Source organism: Athene cunicularia (genome assembly GCF_003259725.1).
Source record: "Athene cunicularia isolate RWA chromosome 8 unlocalized genomic scaffold, athCun1 chr8_part1, whole genome shotgun sequence".
NCBI classification, from domain to species: Eukaryota; Metazoa; Chordata; class Aves; order Strigiformes; family Strigidae; genus Athene; species Athene cunicularia.
Window position 1 is genome coordinate 11,874,953 of NW_020799109.1, and position 20,157 is coordinate 11,895,109.

Genomic DNA, 20,157 nt, shown 5'->3' on the forward strand with positions numbered 1-20,157 from the left:
AGGATGTCGCGCTGATGTAAGAGCTTGGTCCCCAAAACAGCAGAGCCATGTCAGAGAGAATAAAACTATCCACAAGGCCTACAAGCTCTGGCACAAGAGCCACAGATGAGCTGCTCCTTCCAAAGGCAGGTTCATCTCCGCCATTTCACGCCTAGTGTATGTACTACATAACATGCTGCTTGAACTTACTACATCCAAACTTGCAGGGTAGTTTGTGGCAGTATCTGGCAAAGACTATGCAACTCAAATCAAGTTTCTTTTCCTTCTGCCAGACAGATGAGCTCACTTCTGCCTCATCTGGTTTTTCACTCTAGTCTCAGGTACCCAGATACAAGGATTAAATAATTCTGAATATTTTACAGGAAAGTATCATCTCAGAATTTATCTTTGCAATTAAATCCACTACAGGCTTGCAAACAGCTTGTATGAGCTGTCAGAATGTTCCCAGATTTACTTGGAAAGACAAAAAGATTTTATGTTTAACTCAGCTAACAGTCAAGTGGTTGGCAGTAACTATCTGCAGAGTCCTGTGGAGGCCAATAAGCCTGAATTTATAATAGAGTGGAAAAAAGAGCGTTAGTGAAAGGGGGCAGAAGTTGTCACTGAAAGTATGACAAATGAGGAGGATGAACTTAACAGCAGTTTTACAAGAGACTAAAAGGAGCAATACGAGTGTAAACAAGAGGAGAAAGAAACACATTACTGCAATAATACTAAAAAGAGAAAGTCCCAGCTCAGGGCTCAGCTATGTGAAGAGGGGGCAGCTTGATGTTTTTTGTAGATCAATTTTGGAGCCGAATCCCCTGGGTTATGCCTCTACATGGGTATACTATTTGGGTTACATTTAGCAATCAAGCCTTGTTATTTAGCAACATATATGCAGGACTTGCTGATTCATAGAAGCCAACCCAGAACACAAAGTGTTTGGGTTCTCTTTTCCTGTTAAAGTCTTTGTTATTTACTGCCTGCAAGATTGCACTGAAGTTCCAGCCAAAACTCATTTCTGCTGTTTCCAATGTGCATTCCAAACACAAAAAACATGGCACCACATCAAATGTTAAAGTAAGATCATTATCATCCAGCTGCCAAACAATTCCTACAGGTTCAGAGGCAGAGAGTAACAGAAATCAGGAACAGCGGTTCACAAGAATGAGCTGACAAGTGTTTTCACACGTGTAGTATCACACCACAGTTTTACAGCATAGCGGGAGACACGGTGGTCTACCAGGACAAATAGAGGATTTTACCATGAAAGGAAAAGGATAGATAAGGCAGTAGCTCACAACCCCCAGGGCTGCCCAGAGAGGACAGCATGCAGAGCAGGCAGAAAGACTCAGCACAGAAAGGGCAGGATAATTTTTTTTGCCAGCAAAATAATCCAGTAGCCCTCAGGAATGTTACTCACAACTTTAATTGTTAATCACAGCAGAGCCCGAGGACCAAAGCTGAAGTCCTATTCTGCTATGCAACATAAAACCACTGACCAGCCCATGCAAAAACCGACTGTCATTCATTTAGACAGATAAGGGAAAGGCAACACAACTCTCACAAGCAGAGGGAACAACACAATGGCAGTAGTTATATTAGCTCTGGAATTTGAGAAACAGGTTTAGGTCAAAACAACATGACACAGTATGAAGAAACTAAGGCAATACTTCAAGAATAATTTTAATGAAATACTGTAATGTAAGAAAACCTGGAAAGTTCTAAGGCAGCTGCAGGCAATAAAGCCAGGAAGGCCGTAGAATACAGATGTAAATGAGTCAGTTCAGTAATTTGGCAAATTTAAGGAAGTTCAGATTGAAAAGCTGAAAAGAATTCCACAGCCCAATCACCTTCAGGATTTGTTTGAATTTCTTGTATCTATTTAGCTGTTGCAGTTCTTTAATTTTTTTTTTTTTTTTTTTTAAAAAAAAAAACAAAAACAAAAACAAAAACAACAACCCTGAAAAATTTGCCAGCACATACAAACACATTCTAAAACATGCTGTCCGGAACAAACAGTCTTCGGAGCAGGGCACCAAATAGTCTCTATAATAAACCTCGAGCAATTAGTCTGCTGGGAAACAAATTAGCTCATTTCATTTCAGCAGAGTAAAGGTGGCTGTCATGCTCCAGGGGTGATGTGAACTGTGCCTTTGCCTGAGCTACCCTTACTGGAAGCCCACCAGTTTGTACCTGCCAGAAGGAACTGTGAGAGTTTCCAGGGTCTGGGAGGCAAACCTTTGCACTGGCCCACTACAAATCACCTAAGTACTCCCTCCTTACCCTCATGTTCCCTTAAAACGCCCTGGAGAGCCAGAACTCTCTGGTCCACAAGCATGTCTTATCTGCTGCTTCCAAGTCTGCCTGTTCCATCCTGTTCCTCCTTGCTCCCTTAAACTAGCTTTTCACTTTACAAATCCTCTTTCAAGTCATGGTTTTGGATACAAAGGTAGAAACAGAATGCACACGCAAATAAACAAACATAAAATGCAACTCTAATCTATGCCTTGGATAGCCATCTTCTAGTGGCTCTTTTCACCACTACTCCTCTACAACAGTTGTACTCAAATTTAAACATGAAAGACACATACCCATGATTCAGTTCCTTCACCTTTCTAATACACTCAGTCCTGCCATCTTCAACTAAGGAGTTCAAGACTGGAAGCTACTTTCTGCTTTTTGCAACCTAAGGTTTTCGTAGGCACGTGCTGTCTAGAACCAGCTGTTTCAAAATGGCATAGCTGGAGATCCAAAACTCCCCCAAAAAGCTGAGAAGAGACACCTGTCTCAGGGTCTCATCTGTACAATTACTGCACGTTGGAAGTCTGCAGACAGCTAAGTTCAGCTAGGAAGCAGTACGGCTAGGATGTATGCACACTGAACACACCTTCTGACACAGGATTTATGAAGTGCTGTAGAAAACTTGAAAATGCTGTGAACAACAAAGGTTACTGTTTTATTTATAAAAAAAGTAAATAGAAGTGTAGCCCAAGAGGGGTAGAAGGAGGGCCACGTCCTACACAATCTATCTGCTCCATCCACACAAAAGTCAGATGGAGCCACGAGGAGAGCTCTGAGGACAAACAGGGGAGAGGGAGGGAAGTGATTGGATTGCATGAGAGAAAAATCAGCTGAGGGCTGAGGCATAGAACAAACCCTGGAAGGTAAGGATAGGGAACAAGCATCTTCTTCACTAGGGCTGCTGTGAAATGCAGCATTATGGAGTCAGAGTATTGTAGAGTTGACATTTGGCTTCCACAGTCAAGACAAGCCTCCAGGATCTTCTAGCAGCTGATGAAATTAAGAGATTGATGCCAGGTATATTCAGAAGTTTGCATTTGCTTAATTTTATGCTTTTGTTTTGTAGCTATTTCCAAACTACTGATTGAGAATATAAACCATGATTTGCTAGAGAAATTAGGTTGTTGTTTTTTTAAAATTTTTGTTCAATGGTCTGACAAGCAGAAGGTGCATCCTAATCTACAAACTAAACCAAAATAAAATGTAGCAGACACAAACCCTCTCAACACCTGCAAACCGGGACAAATTTGGAAACCTCCACTCTTGCATGTCTAACTGTTTAGACAGGCTGACATGCCAGGTCTTAGGTATTAGGAAGAAAACTCACTAGCAGCTGAAAGTCAGTGCCATGCTAAAAAATAACTTACAGAAGCAAGAGATTCCCACAACTCTAGAAAAACCTTAAGTGCTCAGTACTAACACTGATTTTCCCCTCTTAATTTTTTACTCCTTAACAGCCACATAGTGGTCACTGCAAACAAGCTGGTGAGGGCTCTTCCTAGGCTAGATGTCTTAGATACTTATGGGTCATACCCCCTACCAAGGCAGAAGGTCTCATCAGTGATGGCTGCTTCACACTCTACAGATACTGGCAACTCAGACCATTACTCCATTTATCAACTGGAGGCAACAATGCCTTGTGCACTTCTAGACAGGCCAGACAACTTTGTTAAATAAAGTTGGGATCTAGTAATAAGTGATTCTATCTATGGGAACCATTTCCTTTTCCACTTCCTCTCACGCTTCTCACCTCTCCTCTGCTTTTAATTGGGGTTCTTGAATCTCCAGAGAGCACTATTTCTTTAGATTAGCTGAAGGCAGAATTATCTCAGAATAAACTGCCCTCCTGTATCATTTTATTTGAACTGGATTTTCAACAGTTTATCATAAAACAACATCCAAATATTTTGAGATCTCAACTTTATAAAGACAGTTCTGTCAGTGAAAATATTTACAGTAGCCTCACTAATTGAGACTGATTTCAGCTTCCTGAATCTCATTATGGTAAACTGGGCACTGCCGCGAAAGGGAAACAAATAGGAGATGAATTAAAACAAACATGTAGAAACACAAACAACTGCTTAGAATGACATTAATCATTACAAAATATCTGTCAAAAACATCCCTCTGACTGGCTTCTGTCAAAACATCTCAGCAGTTCATCATCGCACAGCCACTGTTCAGATGGAGACAGAATATGCAACAGCCAGCACTGCAAATCTCACACTGCTCTGAATTTCTAAGCAAATTATTCTGTATCTTAGAGCACTTCAGACCTGTCATGTTTCACAGGATTTCTCTCTTCCTCCTGGACAGCCTGGAACCATCACTGTTCCCTCCTCCTCAGAGGGTGCAATGTCTGGCAGCTAATTATGCAGAATGAAGTGCTGCTTCCTCTCTGTGTTTTCTGTCCAACAATCCACAAGAGATAGTAAAACACTGGAAATCAAGTCCTATTAATACAAAGAGGAAAAAAACCACCCCAACTATTAGACCTATTTCCTCTCGTTACTTATCTGGACACGATTTAGAAGTCCCCCAGCTATAGCAAATCCTAATAATGCAGTACCAAAAACTGAAGAATCTGCTTCTCAGAGAGAAGACAGAGGAGATCAGCACTTCAAATCCACACCCCCCCATGAGCAGCAGGTGCCAGACCTGGGAGGAGTGAAGCAGAACTGTTCCCCCTTTCCTCGTAGAAAATATGAGACCACTCCTGCTCAGATACCTTCCTTACTGATCACAGGTGGCAAATTTTGGACAGATCTGCCAGGACACCATGGCAGAGTAAGGCCAACAACTACTTCTATGCAGATGTATTTACTCATCCAAGTTTCTTTACCCTTGACAGATGAGGAAACCCCTATGTGAAATGAGCAGCCACAGAGGAGAAGTAAACAAGCCTAGCATTTATAAACTGTTTGGTATCCTGTTGTTCCATAAATAGTTCTTATTACCCAGGAGATCAGATCTGTCCAAAGGAGAAGAAATGCCTGGTACATGGGCTAACTAAAATCCCCAACAAGGGAAAAAAAACAAGAGAAAGTTTGTGGTTTTCTTATTTTAGTTTTCTTCGCTTAAACCAGGACCTGTAAGCATATTTTGCCTCCTTCAAATTCTGGACATCCTTTCTCAACCATTCCAAGAGCAGCAGGAACAAGTCCAGCGATGACGGACTGTGTGCAGGCCTGTTTAAACAGAGCCTTGGGACCAGCATCTTCCTCTGCAGATGCCTAAACTCCACAGACACTGTTTAAGAAACAAATCAAAAGCAAAAAGAGCTGGCCACCACTGGCTCTAAGAAGTTGCCTGTTTTGCCACAGGTTACATTAAGACTGCCTGGAGCTGTATACTGTAGCTTTAAATACCTACCCATCCATCAGGTTACACATTTACAAACAAATTCTGAAAATATAAACAAAATTTGCAGAACAGATATATGCTGTGCTACTTATCCCTAACACACTGCCTGATGAAGCATCCGGTGTGGCTTTGAACATCCCTGAGACCATTCCAAAGTTGGTATTTTCTTTTCAAAATGGATCAGGAGATTCTCCAACCACAACAGCTGCTGTCCTATGGACTTGCTCATGCTGCAGGTTTGGGGCCAGCAGTGCCCAGCCAGCCGAGGACAGCACATCGCAGACCCCAACGACAGCTGCAGGACAGGGAAAGCCATCGCGTCCCAAACATATTTCCCTTGTCTGTCATTTTTAGGAGACTTAACACGTTCCACCTTTCCTGAACCATTCATAACAGCTCATTCACAGGCCAAGTCTTCACTCTCAGTGTAAATCTCCTGTAATACTTAAAAAACAAAAATCCAAGCTCAGAAACAAACACTTCTGGTGGCTAATACAGCATCACCTTCCATTAAAGACAGCAAAGATTCCATAACAGAGGCAAGCCCAAAGTAAAAGCAGATGCACACATACCTTTTTATTTAGGAGGGCAATAGGTAAAAACACTGTCATTTTGTGCCTTGGGATATTTATATATTCTCCTGGTTTCAGGCTCTCTGAGACCCCACAGAAGGTCACAGATACTTTAATCTGTTTAATTCCTAGAAAATTAATTAATTTCTCAGGAATCTCTTTATCACATTGACATCACTTTCAGCAGTGCAATTCTACATCTATTCCTAGGTATGCCCTGGTGTAAACATGAACCTAGGCTAGCACAGCTGATAAACAAATTAGAAGCATGCTAAAATTGGTGTGACACTAATATCAATTTACAAAGGAGAAACCATATAGACCTCTAATTTTTTTTTTCTTTTTTTCCAAGAACAGTACAAGATGTGTTATTTAAAATGTACACAATTCTGAATCTTACATGAGTTGTTTAAACTTGGAAGAATAACAAATTAGCATGGCAGACGCAATGGTTTTCAGGAAAATCACACTTCTCTTAAGAGAGCTAGACACAGTCTTGCTGGTTTACAAGCTGGACACTGGAGTAAGCTACAGCGACTTGCACACAGAAAGTTCCTGTGCAAGTAAATCAATGACAAAGTGCTTCAGGAGAGAAAAACACATGATTATTCTTACAGGTATGGGCAGGTTACACAAAAAGGAAACACCTAGTTTCTGAATGCATAGATCTTCAGATTTTAGCAAAACAGAAGCAGAATTAAAAAACATAGCAAGTAACACTCGTGAAATAGGCCATCCCATTGCAGTCAGCTTCACTGCAGTATGGGGTAACACTCTTGCTTTGGTTTCCAGCATTACAAGTGATTTGGGTTGGGTTGAACCACTGAGCAGTGTCCCTGGGAAACTATAGGAACTTCACCAAGCTACTGTGATCCCTGACACTATTACAACAGTTACAGTGCTGCTTCTACAGTATTTAGCAATTAATTTATGGATTTTATTTTGCTGCATAGTTAGCTCAGAATTATAGTAAAAGGTACCGAGAAGATAAATGCCAAAGGAGTTTAAGCTGTTCATGCTGCAGTGGAGTCAGAGCTTCTACGGTATTATCTGAACAACATTCTCAAGTGACTTTCCACTTTGCTACAAAGAGAATTTTTAATCTTTCCAGTTTTTACCTTAATTTGCCTAATGTAGAGTTGGAGCATTCCCCAGACTGATTCTAATTTGGCCTAATAATCTTGCATAAATTATCAGACTTGCTTTTCATCCATATTCTTAGCCAATGTACACTGGCTCAGTGACAGCATTTGCATGCACTGACACTCCTGAAACATTTCAATAATAGAACAAAGTGTGACAGAGAGAGAGGAGGGAAAGGTAGAAGAGGAAAATAAATTGACTTGAAATCTACTCAAAGATGGAAAACTCAATAAACACCACCAGTAGGGAGTTCAGAAGGAACAATTATCCACTTCTGAGCACAATTCAGAAAACTCTGAGGGAAACTACACACTTTTCTATGGCAAGAGGAAATCACCGGTGACAAACAGAGCCTCAGAGATACCAAGGAACTCTGTGGAACTCTGGGGCAATGATGGGCTGGACCAATAAAGAGGAACCTTCAGAGGGTCAAAGGCAAGAGCTTTAATAAATAGAGAGATACTCCAAAACACTTTAAGGGGATTTGAGGAAAAGAAAAGAAGGTAAGACATGCATATCAAAACCACAGTAATATTACATACATTACTTAACTTTCATGCTGACTAATATTTTTAATTGTTTCATTTCACACTCACTGATATTTTCTTTCACTCAAATGCATTTAGATCCTCAAGCAATCTTTGCTACAAGATTTTTCCTGAAAGTTAAACATTCTTATTGGTATAGTGTTAGAGCAGATGGGCCACAGCAACAGAGCCCAAACACACATGCACAATAAAATATGCTTATTTGGTGGCATGGATTAACTTTATTTTTCGATTACAATCATCCTGCTCACGCAAATACAGTTATTTATTTGTACATTTGCAAAGCTGTCCCTTTTTTTTTTTTTTTGTTAAAGTTCACAATTTAGAAATAACTGTAGTATTCTGGAAAAAAGGAAAACAAAACAAAAAAACCCCGTCCTGTTCCCACTCTGGCATAAGATGCAGTATACTGAGAGCGCATATGCTCTGCACCTTTTTTGAAGCCAGAAAGGCACATGCTCAGTAAGGTCCATGTGCCCATATTCCAGCTTTCATCTTAACAGTCTCACTTAATTCAGAAGTCACGAAAAGGAATCTGAAGACAAACTTCTCAGGCACAAAGCCTGAACATCACATGGATTCATATACTTTTTCTTTTTTTAAACTCTTGGGAGAGGTTAAGCATGAAAGATTTCAGCTCCAAAAATGGTTCCAATGTAGAATCTACTGTCATGACCAGCACACATTGCATGCACCACTTTGCACACTTTTTTAAAGGTTAAAAATACAACATGGGATAGAGAGAACAACCTGCATGAACTGAAGGTTAAACCAGATCCCTACCTCCTGAGCAACAGCTCCCCATACCTCTGTCCTGGTGCCCAGGCTGGCTTACAGAGTTTTTGCAGTCCCATCACCTTAGCTCTTCATTGTCAAGCTGCACCCTTGGCGGGGTTTGTGTAATGATTTGGTAATTCCATAAACTGGATCAGTGAACTGATCTGGATTAAAAATAATCTTGCACAGAGATGGATGGGGGAGGGAGAACTAATGTTCAGACATACGGATTATTTTACTCACCGGTTTATTGCACTATCCACAGGCAGTTACTAATTCAAGTAGTGGAGAAGCACAAGGGGCAGTATGAGCTCCTCAAATAAACAATACCATGTAGAAAAGGGGATGCAGACACTGAACACGAGCCTTTTTTTTTTTTTTAAAAATCTACTCTTACATTATACCACCTGACTGTAGCAGCATGAACATCTTCAGAGGCTGCCAGAGTGCAGAAATGAGCTGTTGCCATTGAAGCTGGTTTTGAAGTATGAGCTCCAGCTGGTTAATCAGTGCTATGAATTTAAGAGCTAGTAATGAAGTTCTCTGTACAGTTTCATCTGCTCATTTCCAATCATTGCTCCCTACAAAAAAAAAAAATGAATGCAGGGAATCTGTCACAGAAACTTAGTTATTCAACCACACTTTAAACGGCACTTTGGTTACCACCATTTTGGCTCCAAAGGTTTGCAACACACTGAACATGGGTTATCAAATGTTGCCTCTTAATCCCAGCTTTCTCCTGCAGATGAAGCAGGTGGAAGGGACTGAAGCAGTCACGGTGTTGTAAAGGGCAATCCAATTGCCCCAGATATAAATAGCAACAATAGCTCAAACAACAATCCTAGTTTGAACACTAAAAGCAAATGTCTCCTAACAGACTGTATTGTATGTTCATCACTAAAGTACAGCCAGATGTGACAAAAATATTTTGAGAGATAACATACTTTTCACCTTTAAGCAGAATTGTGAGAGATTTAAGTTTCTCAAATGAGCATGTGACAATAAAACAAACACAGAAATTATACCTGTTGTATACTCTGACCCAATTTTGTCACTCACAATCTACATTAATATGGGGGTTTTTTTAAATCCTCTTTGTAAGTGCCTTCAACTTGCGTATGATACCAAACACACTAATTGCAGAGGTGAAAAAGTGAGAAAATATTCACTCCAGAACCAACGTATAAGGGAGAAAAAAGGCACTACTTCATAAAAATCACAAGGAAAGAAAGGTAGTGCAAAATGCTCCCTTTGTCAGCAGTGACAGTGGGTCAGCAGTGGACCGCATGGGAAGATGTATTACTGGAAAAGCCATGTGGCTCTGGGTGGGGAGGTGCTGCCCAGACAGCAGAAGTGATTTGAGGAGCGTGGATGTTTTGGCTCGCATGTTTATTTAGCCTGGGTTTTACAAAACACAGGGTAAGGAGGTGACAGGAGGTAAACGTGAGCAGTGGCATGCTCTGATGCCCCTGGCATGAGGCAGGCACTGAACAGCTTGGAGCAACGGGAAACACTGACGGCTTAACCAACCAGGGCACTGTCAATTCCTCTTTCATTCCTCCTTTCCCCTCCTGTGAGTCCTGAACACCTTTAGCCGGAGTTAACCAAGGAACTGAGGGATGCTAATGATGTTCAGCACAGCCCAGGAGAAAATACACCTGCATCAACTTGCCCCTGCAAATTCAAACCTCAGTAATGCAACAACAAATACTTCATCTTCGCTGCAGGGATGGGCAGAATAAGCAAGATACAGGATTTGAGTGGAGTTGGGATAAAGACTCCAGGTCAGCACTCCAACACCCCCAAACACTGGCATGTACAAATTTCCTTACAGAGCTGTGATTACAGCAGTTACTGCAACACCAAATGTAACTTTGAGCTCTGAAACAATCTCCATCATCATCATACACTATTCCTGAATGCACAAGCACAGAACGAGGGGCTTAAAGAAGGGACAGCAGTTTGAGTACTCTCTGTTCTTAGAACAGAAGTAATCTCATTTTGAAGGAAAGCAGAAAGTCTTTCTCACAGCAACGTCTGGGATGCAGGAACTCTTGACTTCAGTGGAAGCTTCAAGAAGTGTCTGCTCTCACTGCACACAAGCCACTTTCAGAGTTCAAATTAACAAGATGAACCGCTTCAGTGTATTTTAAAATGAGATGTACATTATGCATATACTTAGAAGACAGAAAATGCCCTACTATCAATAATTAATTCAGCGCATATATATATATATATATATACACAATTTTATGTATCTTTAAGCATTAAGAGATGCTACCCACTGCACCTGAAGACAATTCAAAATACGCAGCAGATGGGCCACACTACAGGCAGGAAAGAGTTTCAAATTCCCGTAGCAGTACTCAGTAGAAAACTAATTATCCAGCTTATTTCTTCAGTGAGCTCTCAAAAACCACATGAAGCTGCCATCCTTTGGATTCCTCTGCTCTCCTTAAATAGTTAATCACAAAGGAAGCAGCCGTCACCTGTGCTGACAGCCTCTAAGCACTGAGCTCATGCCCTGTCACTTCAGTACAAGCCCATGCTGAGTATGGCAGTAATTCATGAGGCACCAAGAGAGCCAAAGATGAATAAAGTCAGTTCTAAGCAGAGGTTAAAAATTCTCTATTTAAAATATTTTTTCTGACTATCTAAGTAACAAAGCAGGAAAGTGTGGGATGGAAAGATGCTCTTGTGTGCTTATTATAAGAGGCACAGCTTCCTGGAAGGGCATATGGAAATGAATAGGGAAGTATTTGGGATGAGGGAACTACATTTTTAAATTATCCTGACCCCTGCTAAAGCTCCAGTTTCACCTGAAGCCCTTATTCCCCATTTGCATTTGAGAATGCATGCAAGAATGCTTTTTTCCTAAAGTATAAAAGCTGCATGAACTATACCTGCAAGACAGCAATGGCAAGAAAATTTTGCCAGGCTCTGGTATCAAGGAGACAGGAGTCTACCCTGAACATTCTACCGAAAGTCCTTCCAGAGCTGTCCCATCTATACACAACTGGCCTGTGGAAGTGGAGAAATACACAGGAGTTTATGACCTACACTATAAAGGGGAAACTAAACATCAGAAAAAAAACCACAGAATGACAGAAAGAATGACAGAAGAAAGCCACTGCAATTTCTACACCTGGCATAAATTTGTGTTATGCATTCTCTGCTGATATGAAAGCTTAAAAATTTTGAACTTTATATACAGAGAAACAATTCAGCATGAACACACAAGCCCAGAAGAGTTTACAGGAGAGTTGGTTTTCCTCAGAGTGGAGAACAGGCTGGGGTACTGAAAGATAAGCAAAAAACCCAAAGACCGTGAAGAAAATTCCAATTGCTAATCGATAGAAAGTTTGCACCAGCATAATCAAACAACCCAAGCTGATTTTGTTTCTGAACTGACTTAAAGAAGTTTGTGATTTCTTAGCACCAACTAACTAGAAATAGATGTTTATGATCATATCTTCGGTGCTAAAAATAGTCTTACGTACCTGAATCACAAACGTTAAATTCACTATTTTGGTCACAACACCTATACATTTGTTGTATATTGAACTTTCCCCTTCCCCCTTATTCCAAAATCCTTTCAGACGCTCTTTTTCTTTAAATACTTGTTTACCACGTTCTCTTTCCAAACACAGATTCACAAGTCTGCAGACATTCCCTCTCTAATTCCCGCCTCCTCTAATTTCTAGTATTAGCTGCCAACTTACAAGAGCTTGTGGTTGGAAAATTGTCAGTAGCTGAACTGTCCGGGGCTGGCATGTCAGCCGCAAACCGTGGGCAGAGGTCTCCTTTCTCCTTTGATAAAGAATAGGGCATAGAAAGAATTGTACACAGGCAACATCATTTCCACAGTAAGGCCAGACAGGCAGGAGACTGCAGTGTTACCACTGCAAACACAAGTTAGTGCCTTCTACAAAAAGGTCAAAGCATTAGCTCCAGACTTGTAGGTGACCTCAGACCTACTAAAAATAGTGTAATTCACTGGACATAGTAGTCTAATTCACTGACCTATTGATGCCATTTTACCACTTGTCATTTTCTTTGTATCGTTCCAAACCCAGTAACCTTACTTCAGGCACTTTGAGTCATTATCTACTGTTGGGAAATTTGCAGGAGGCAGAATTGTATTATCCTGGAAAGTGAAAAATTCGGTAACTCCTTCATTTACAGTGAGCAGCAGATGCAGCCCAGCTCCTACACCGAGATGCAGTTCTGAGATCATGCGTCCATTGCTCTTGGTGGGGAGCCACTGTCATGATTCAGATTACAGCCTGTTTTTCTGAAGCTATGCCAGTCTGCCTTTAAGGCATAATAATTAAAGAAGTCCAGAATCAAACCAAAACAAAACCACAGGCATGGGCACAATACAATGGATTAGACCAAACGTCCATTTTGTCCAATACTTGATGTCTGTGTCCACTGGCCAATATTTCAGTAAAAAGTCTGTTTCTTACAGGGAATATATAAAGCTACACTCTGTCCTCAACAGCCACTTAGGTTCCAGCCTCCTGTAACTTAAGAGATTTCTGTGCCTGTTTCTGAACCCTTACAGTCAACAGAACCAGACTGTCACTCTTTTTAGGTTTTTTTAATCTTTTGTCCACTATGGAACTCATTCTCAGAAAAATATAACTGGAAATAGCATCAAATACAACTTACCTTTGACAATTATAAATCTGGTGCACAATATTTACATTTATACTTCCAAATCTTGTGCGGAGAGAAGGAATCACCTAAGCATCTTCTACATCCCATTCATTATGTTACACATACTTGTGAATACCTTCTGCGTGCTCTACCTCCGACTGGAAAGTTGAAGTCTATTCAACCTTCTTTATCATGGAAATAGCTCCATGTTTTTGTTTAGCCTTTATTACCACTATATATAATTCTTCTAGATCTGTTTCAAAATTACTTGAAGAGAATTAGATGTGTTATTGAAGATAGAAGTGTAAGGGGTATTTATACAGTGTCATAACACTGCCAACATATTCCTGGGTTTTCTGCATTTATCTCCTAATATGTCCATGGTCTTTTAACCATCGCTGGTCAATAAGTCACAAAACCATCCACAGTAATTCCAAGATCTCTTTCCAAATTTACAAGGCATAACTAAGTCCATCATTAGGTATATGCTGTCAGATCAATCTTCTCAACAAGCACTACCTTACATCCATCAGAACTGATTTTGGCCTGTATGTTTGTTGCCCCATCACTTAGTGTTGTGAGATCCCTCTGACATTCCTCACAGTCAGCTTTTGGTCTTGCTACCTGGAAAAATGTGTCAGTGTTTTATTATTCATCCTTCGTTCCAGATAGTTTATGAGCACTTGGAACAGCAGAGATGGCAGCACATGTTCTCCAGAGGAATCCGGGGGTAACACTGCTGTACTGTCCAATCTTATTTTTTTCCATACAGTTTCCAATATTTACCTAGTCACTACCTAACCACTACAGGATTACAGCAGTTTAATTTCCCACAGTTTTTAAAACACCATGTGTTCGGTTGATTTTTTTGGTTGGGTTTTTGTTGTTGTTTTGTTTTTTAAAGAAATCCAGACATACTGTATTAGTTAAATCACCTTTATCAAATGCTTCTCCAGTCATTCAAACACCATGAGCAGATTTACAGGGCAGGACTTCCTGCTGCAGAAGACAACTTGACTCCTCTCTATCATCACCTTTAGTCCTGTCACTGAACACTAATTCTCTTATTCTTTTACGGTTTCTACCGAGGTGCCTAATACAGAAACCAGGCTCACTATCAGTTTTCAGTTTCCCAAACGCTCCACAGGCCTCTCTCGAAAAGCCTGACACATTTACTGCTTTTCATTCTTCCATTCTAAGGCCAATTTAAGCAATCATTATACGCAACCGTGTGTAACTCAGCAACTTCACCACCGAGTTCTTCGCAAAGTGAGAACTTTTCCTAGCAATTCATTGTGCTGATTTGCTCCAAAATGTCAAACTTCTGTCAACGTCCCCCAGCCTGTCCCCCAGAAAGGAAGGCTCCATGTGGGAACTGTTCTGCAGTGAATAGCAATGCAAATAGCTTCTCTGCTATGGCTTTACCTTGTCTTAGCTCACATGTAATATTATGATTATCTATCAGCCCATCGGGATCTCTGGCAGGCTTTCTGTTTTTGACAGTTAGACAAAAAGCTTTATTTGGTTTTTTTTACGCCTTTATAAAGTTGTTCCTCAACATTTTTTTGGACTACTTCATTATGGTCTATATTTAACTTGTCAAAGTTAATGATCTTTCCTATTCTCCTCATTTGGATACAACTCCTGCTTCAGAAAGATGACTTATTTCTAGGAGCCTTGTTTATTTTACCATTTAAGCCAGTCCTTGTTCATTTTTGTGGCTTTCCTTCAATCTCCGTTTCCCCTCCCTTCTTGGACTTTCACCATCAAAACTGGACACAGTATTTTAGAAGTCTCAGGTTGTGAGGTTTTCGGGGAATTTAGGTTTTTAATTTTAAGCCAGCACTACACACAAAATTTATCAACTTATATGTGTGCATATGAACGTGAAACAGCTTTTCAGCTATGGTATTTTGTTGGGATTACATGAAGCTTTCTCTGTGCCTGTTTCCAAGACAGAGTTTTTTCTGTCTTGAAGGTATAAGCTGCATTTGTTCCTCCCAGATGTCTTATTTCATATTGGATGTATTAACATATATTTTGTTGGACTGTAGCCATTTAAATCAGGCAATCCAGATTGTTCTCTAAAAGTAATCAATCCTTTATTTAGTACTCTCCAGTAAGCCTATCATCTGCACACTTAACCCAGGATTTTTTCCAGCTAGGATTATTGATGTAGGCATCAAGCATTGCTAGAATGAGAACTGATTGAACAAGGACCTCAAAAAAACCCCAGCATTTGGTCTTTCCTTACCAGCAACCACATTTTGAGATTTCTCGGGGTATTGCTCTTTAATCCATCTAGTGCTTGCTTGTGGTTGGTAAAGTCTGAACTCACATTTTTACCATTAAAGAAGCACTTACCAACAAGAGTTACATCCTTTGAAAAATATTTATTCCATCTCAACTATTTCCATCTTATTTTGCCTATTTACATTTAAAATTGCACTAAAAAGACAGGAACCTTTAGAATGGGAAAACATTCATTTTATTCATACTTGAAAACAGCCAAACCAGCTTTATTCAAGTAAAAAACCCCAACAAAACCACACATTATATGGCAAAGACCAAGCCTGAAAAATGTCAGTTGCAAAAATGATGTTTTCCTAATGATACGAGCAACTGAAAATAAAAGCTAAAATAAAAGAAATCATGCAGCCCAAATTCTTAAATCAACAGGCAAGTTAATCAGGCTTTAAGAGTTCTACCTATATTAAACTATGATACCTGGCTTAGTAATATTAACTTTGCATAGTTCTTTGAGAACTTCTTGAGAGAAGTTTCAAAAGAGAAAGAATCTTAAGTGTAGCATGGAATTCTTTGCAGAACTACTGGTCAGCCACCCTTACACCTATCCTAGGTAAAATAATGAAATGTCTGACATGAATTCAATTAAGAATTAAAGGACATCCTGAAAAAAAATGTCTCCCTTAGTAAGGTTAGACATAGAGGGTTCATGTTAGAGAGGCAGCTGAACATAAATCCTCAGTGAGATGCTATCTTTAGAACTATGAATATGGTTTTTCAATGTATGAACAAGACAACAACCACCTAGTTAGACCAGAGACAAGTTACTACCTCTTTGCATGGTATTAGTTCAATGCAGTTAGCTAATAGGAAAAAGTGACTGAACAGCAATCTGTAAGTAGCTACCGATAGAATAAATCTTGAAGGCAAAGCCTTAAATAAATTTAAAATTGAAACTAATATTTTTGCAATAATGAATTTATCCATAGGAATAATATAACACATTATTACCAGATTCTCCATCAAGTGAAATCTTTAAGTCAAGCTCACTAGCCTGTGATCCCTGATGAATGTACTGGAAGAAAACGTCATGTCCTGTGTCATGAAATAAATTAGGATAAGGGACCATTAATGGTATTTTTCTGGCCTTAACTGTATTACACAGTCTTTCTTCTTCAGTGTATATGATTTATCTCTGCAGAATCAATATGTAACAGTGTAAAGGGCAGTTAGGTTTCAGCTGTATAAAGAAAGGAAGGCTTTAGCTTCAGACATCACATCACAGCTAAATTCATACCTTATATTAATCTTCTATACTATTTACATTTAATATGTACATAAACAGAGACTTAAAAGCACTCAGAAAGTTCTTAAAAGAAACAAATGATAATGTATCTACCTTCAGTTCTAATATTTATTTATATTCTAACCAGAGGTCCAAAATTCACACAGATGATAATACTAATTGTTTGTTTTACACTGGTGATGGAGAGCATAGTCTCAACACCTAGTATTTTGTTTTTAAGGCCTGGCTGCAGTATCTGCTGCTTACAAGGCAATGTCAGATTTTTATTTTTAATTTTTGAAGTTTGTGGGTACCATGTTTGCCAATAAAAACATAGGAGACAGCACCAGTTTCAGGCTTGGAGTGAAAGCCATGGTTACCCAACCTAACCTCTATATGTGAAAGTCACACAAAGTCCCTCCTCAAAAGAAATAAAATATATCTTTTAGAAAAGCACCAGTTGTGTTAAAAAGTCCACAACCTATTTTGCCAAAGAGATCACTGCCCTAGAGCATTTTTTCCACATGCATTAGAAGCTTGTACAAAGGTCAAATTAACCATTCGGTCAAATTTTCCATTTGATGAACCAAACTGGGATCCTTGAGCTTCAACAATATAATGTTATTGCCAACCTGTCTTCTGAATTGTCTTCCAGCAATTCTACAAACTCCTTGAAATGCAGAAGCCACATGGTGCATTAGAGAAAGCCATAAGCCAAATTTAAAGGTAAATTTTTGTGATCTGTTATGATTACATTCCTCATTTCTGAGCGCTATCAAACAGTAGTGCAACTTCCCACCCTTTCAGAGGGAAACCAATTCTGAAGAAACTAACACTTCAGCTAACAGTAACTTCTCAACACAGTAAGATGCATGACTTGTTATGTCTTAAATGCTTTAGAAAACACTATTGCAAAGACTCCAGGCCCTTGAGGAATGCTTTACTCTGTTCTCCCAAGTGAAAAAAAAAAAGCCACCACACTTTACTAATCCAGATAACTTAATCTGTCACTTCATGACTGAAGTTTCCTAAGGATTGCGTCACCTGGTACCAGCAGTGAGCTTGACCACACATCTGTATCATGCACTGACAATATAATTTGTTTTGTTATTGAACACACAGAACTCTCTATTCTTTGAGCAAGCTCCTAGTCAGACTGAAATCAATTAAGTGATTTCCAGTGACCACTCAGATAGCCCAGTATTTCAAGACTGGTCTCCCCTTGAACCAATCAAGTGACAGAATAATGACACTTTTCAAGACAATTTCTGCAGATCATCCACCTTGAAGGATAAGTAGTCATCAGGGGAAAAAAACCAACAGTAGTTACTTACTTTGGGAAGATGACAGTCATGAGCGCTGATGCATAACCAGGCTTGCACACTCCCTCAGAGAAATTTGCATACTTTGACGCCAATTCTGGAGGCCTGTGAAAAGATAAGTAGAGAGTCAGGACTACTCCTGGCTATGAACTGGCTTTTGCAACCATCCAAGTTATCTTTTCTACTTATAGCTTTCCTGAAAAACAGCTGTGAGTAATAACAGCAAACACAGATGGGCATTCATGTGTCACAGGAGAACAACAAAGGATAGGGTTAAAGATATCTGAAATACCACTAAACTGCTGAAAGCTTTTAGTTTAAAAATGAAGGATTTTTATATGTAGGAAAGTAAAGCTCATGGAAGAAAAATACCAAGATATCATTTTAGAATTCAACCTTTCAAAAGGAAGAAAACAAACAGCACTTTGCTTTGGCTATTTTTCTAAAGTAAGATCAAAGTTAAAATTATAGAAAAGTATTTAGAGTATTATTTAGAAGATACCTTTCCCGCATTTGAAACGAACTGCTGAGCAGTTCTGACAGGCTGTCATCAAGGGATGTATACTTTCAGTATTTGGAACAGATGACATGGCTGCTGTTCTGTTGAGATGCGTCTTAATTCAGCTTGCTTAGTGATTTCTGGACCAATTTAGAATATTGGGGTTTTTTCTTTCATTTAGGTTTTTTACAGAAACAAGATTAGCAACTCTAGAAAATATATTTGTCTGGTACATACTTTTGCCATAGATCTATTGAGTGACCTGGTATCCTGGTTTCGGCTGGGATAGAGTTGATTTTCTTCCTCATAGTTGGTACACTGCTGTGTTTTGGATTTAGTGTGAGAATAATGTTGATGACATACTGATGTTTTAGTTGTTGCTAAGTAGTGCTTATCCTAAGTTAAGGATTTTTCAGTTTCCCATGCTCTGCCAGGGAGCAGGTGTACAAGAAGCTGGGAGGGAGCATGACCAGGACAGCAGACCTGAACTAGCCAAAGGGATATTCCATACCATAGAACGTCATGCTCAGTGTATAAACTGGGGGGAGTTGGCTGGGAGGGGCAGATCATTGCCCAGGGACTGGCTGGGCATTAGTCAGCAGGTGGTGAGCAATTGCATTGTGTATCACTTGTTTTTTCTTGGGTTTTATTTCTCTCTCTAGTTCGCTATATTAATTTTAACTATTATTATTATTATATTTTTTGTCATTAAACTGTTCTCCTTCTTTTCCCCTGATTCTCCTCCCCATCCTACAGGGGGCAGGGGGAGGAGGAGGGGACAAGGAAGGAGTGAGCAAGTGGCTGGATGGTGATGGCTGGGGTTAACCACAACACATGGAAAACACATTTAATTTTCCTATTCACCATCTGCAAAATTTTTACATTCATCCATTTCATGAAAACATTACAAGGGTTAACACACTTGTGCTTTCCAAGTAACATGAGATACCTTAACGTCAGTCACAGTATGAGAAATATTAATATTCCTTTAAATAAAAGCATTTACAGTCACATGCTCAACATTCAGTGGAAGTTGCAAGTATTAACTACTGCAAAGAATCAATCAATAGTATTGTATTTATTACACCATTTTGTTGGCAGTAGGCAAGTAATGAAAGGTTTTTTCTTACAAGTCAACAGTAGGAGTCAAATGAAATGACAGTACAGATCCACAGAGCAGATCCAGAAAAAGAATTTTGAAGAGCCCATTATTATCACGTCGTTATCGTTATTAATGACGTTTTCTTTGCCAGGCACCACCAACATTTACACTACCAACATCACTTAACTAGCAAACTACTGCTAAACTGCAATGAGCATGGATTTAGAGAGTTTCAAATGAGTTGACCCCTGAGCTGAAGACAAGGTCCTGGTGGGACTGTGAGCAGTGGTGCAAAGAGAACCCCAGCTGGCAAAATTACGTATCTGAATGACGAATGACAGTAATACCATG

General features: G+C 39.6%; 1 protein-coding gene across 11 annotated transcripts in view; it reads right to left on the reverse strand.

Moving 5' to 3' along the window:
- Positions 1–20,157, reverse strand: part of ST3GAL3 (ST3 beta-galactoside alpha-2,3-sialyltransferase 3) — a 200,384-nt gene that overhangs the window by 99,825 nt on the left and 80,402 nt on the right. For all 11 annotated transcript variants that reach the window (XR_003398894.1, XM_026853479.1, XM_026853480.1 and 8 more), the window contains one exon: positions 18,218–18,310. Coding sequence is in view for 10 of the 11 variants with exons in the window: in XM_026853479.1 (XP_026709280.1) it covers positions 18,218–18,310 (93 nt within the window). In the remaining variant the exon portion in view is untranslated. The remainder of the gene's footprint in view (positions 1–18,217; positions 18,311–20,157) is intronic.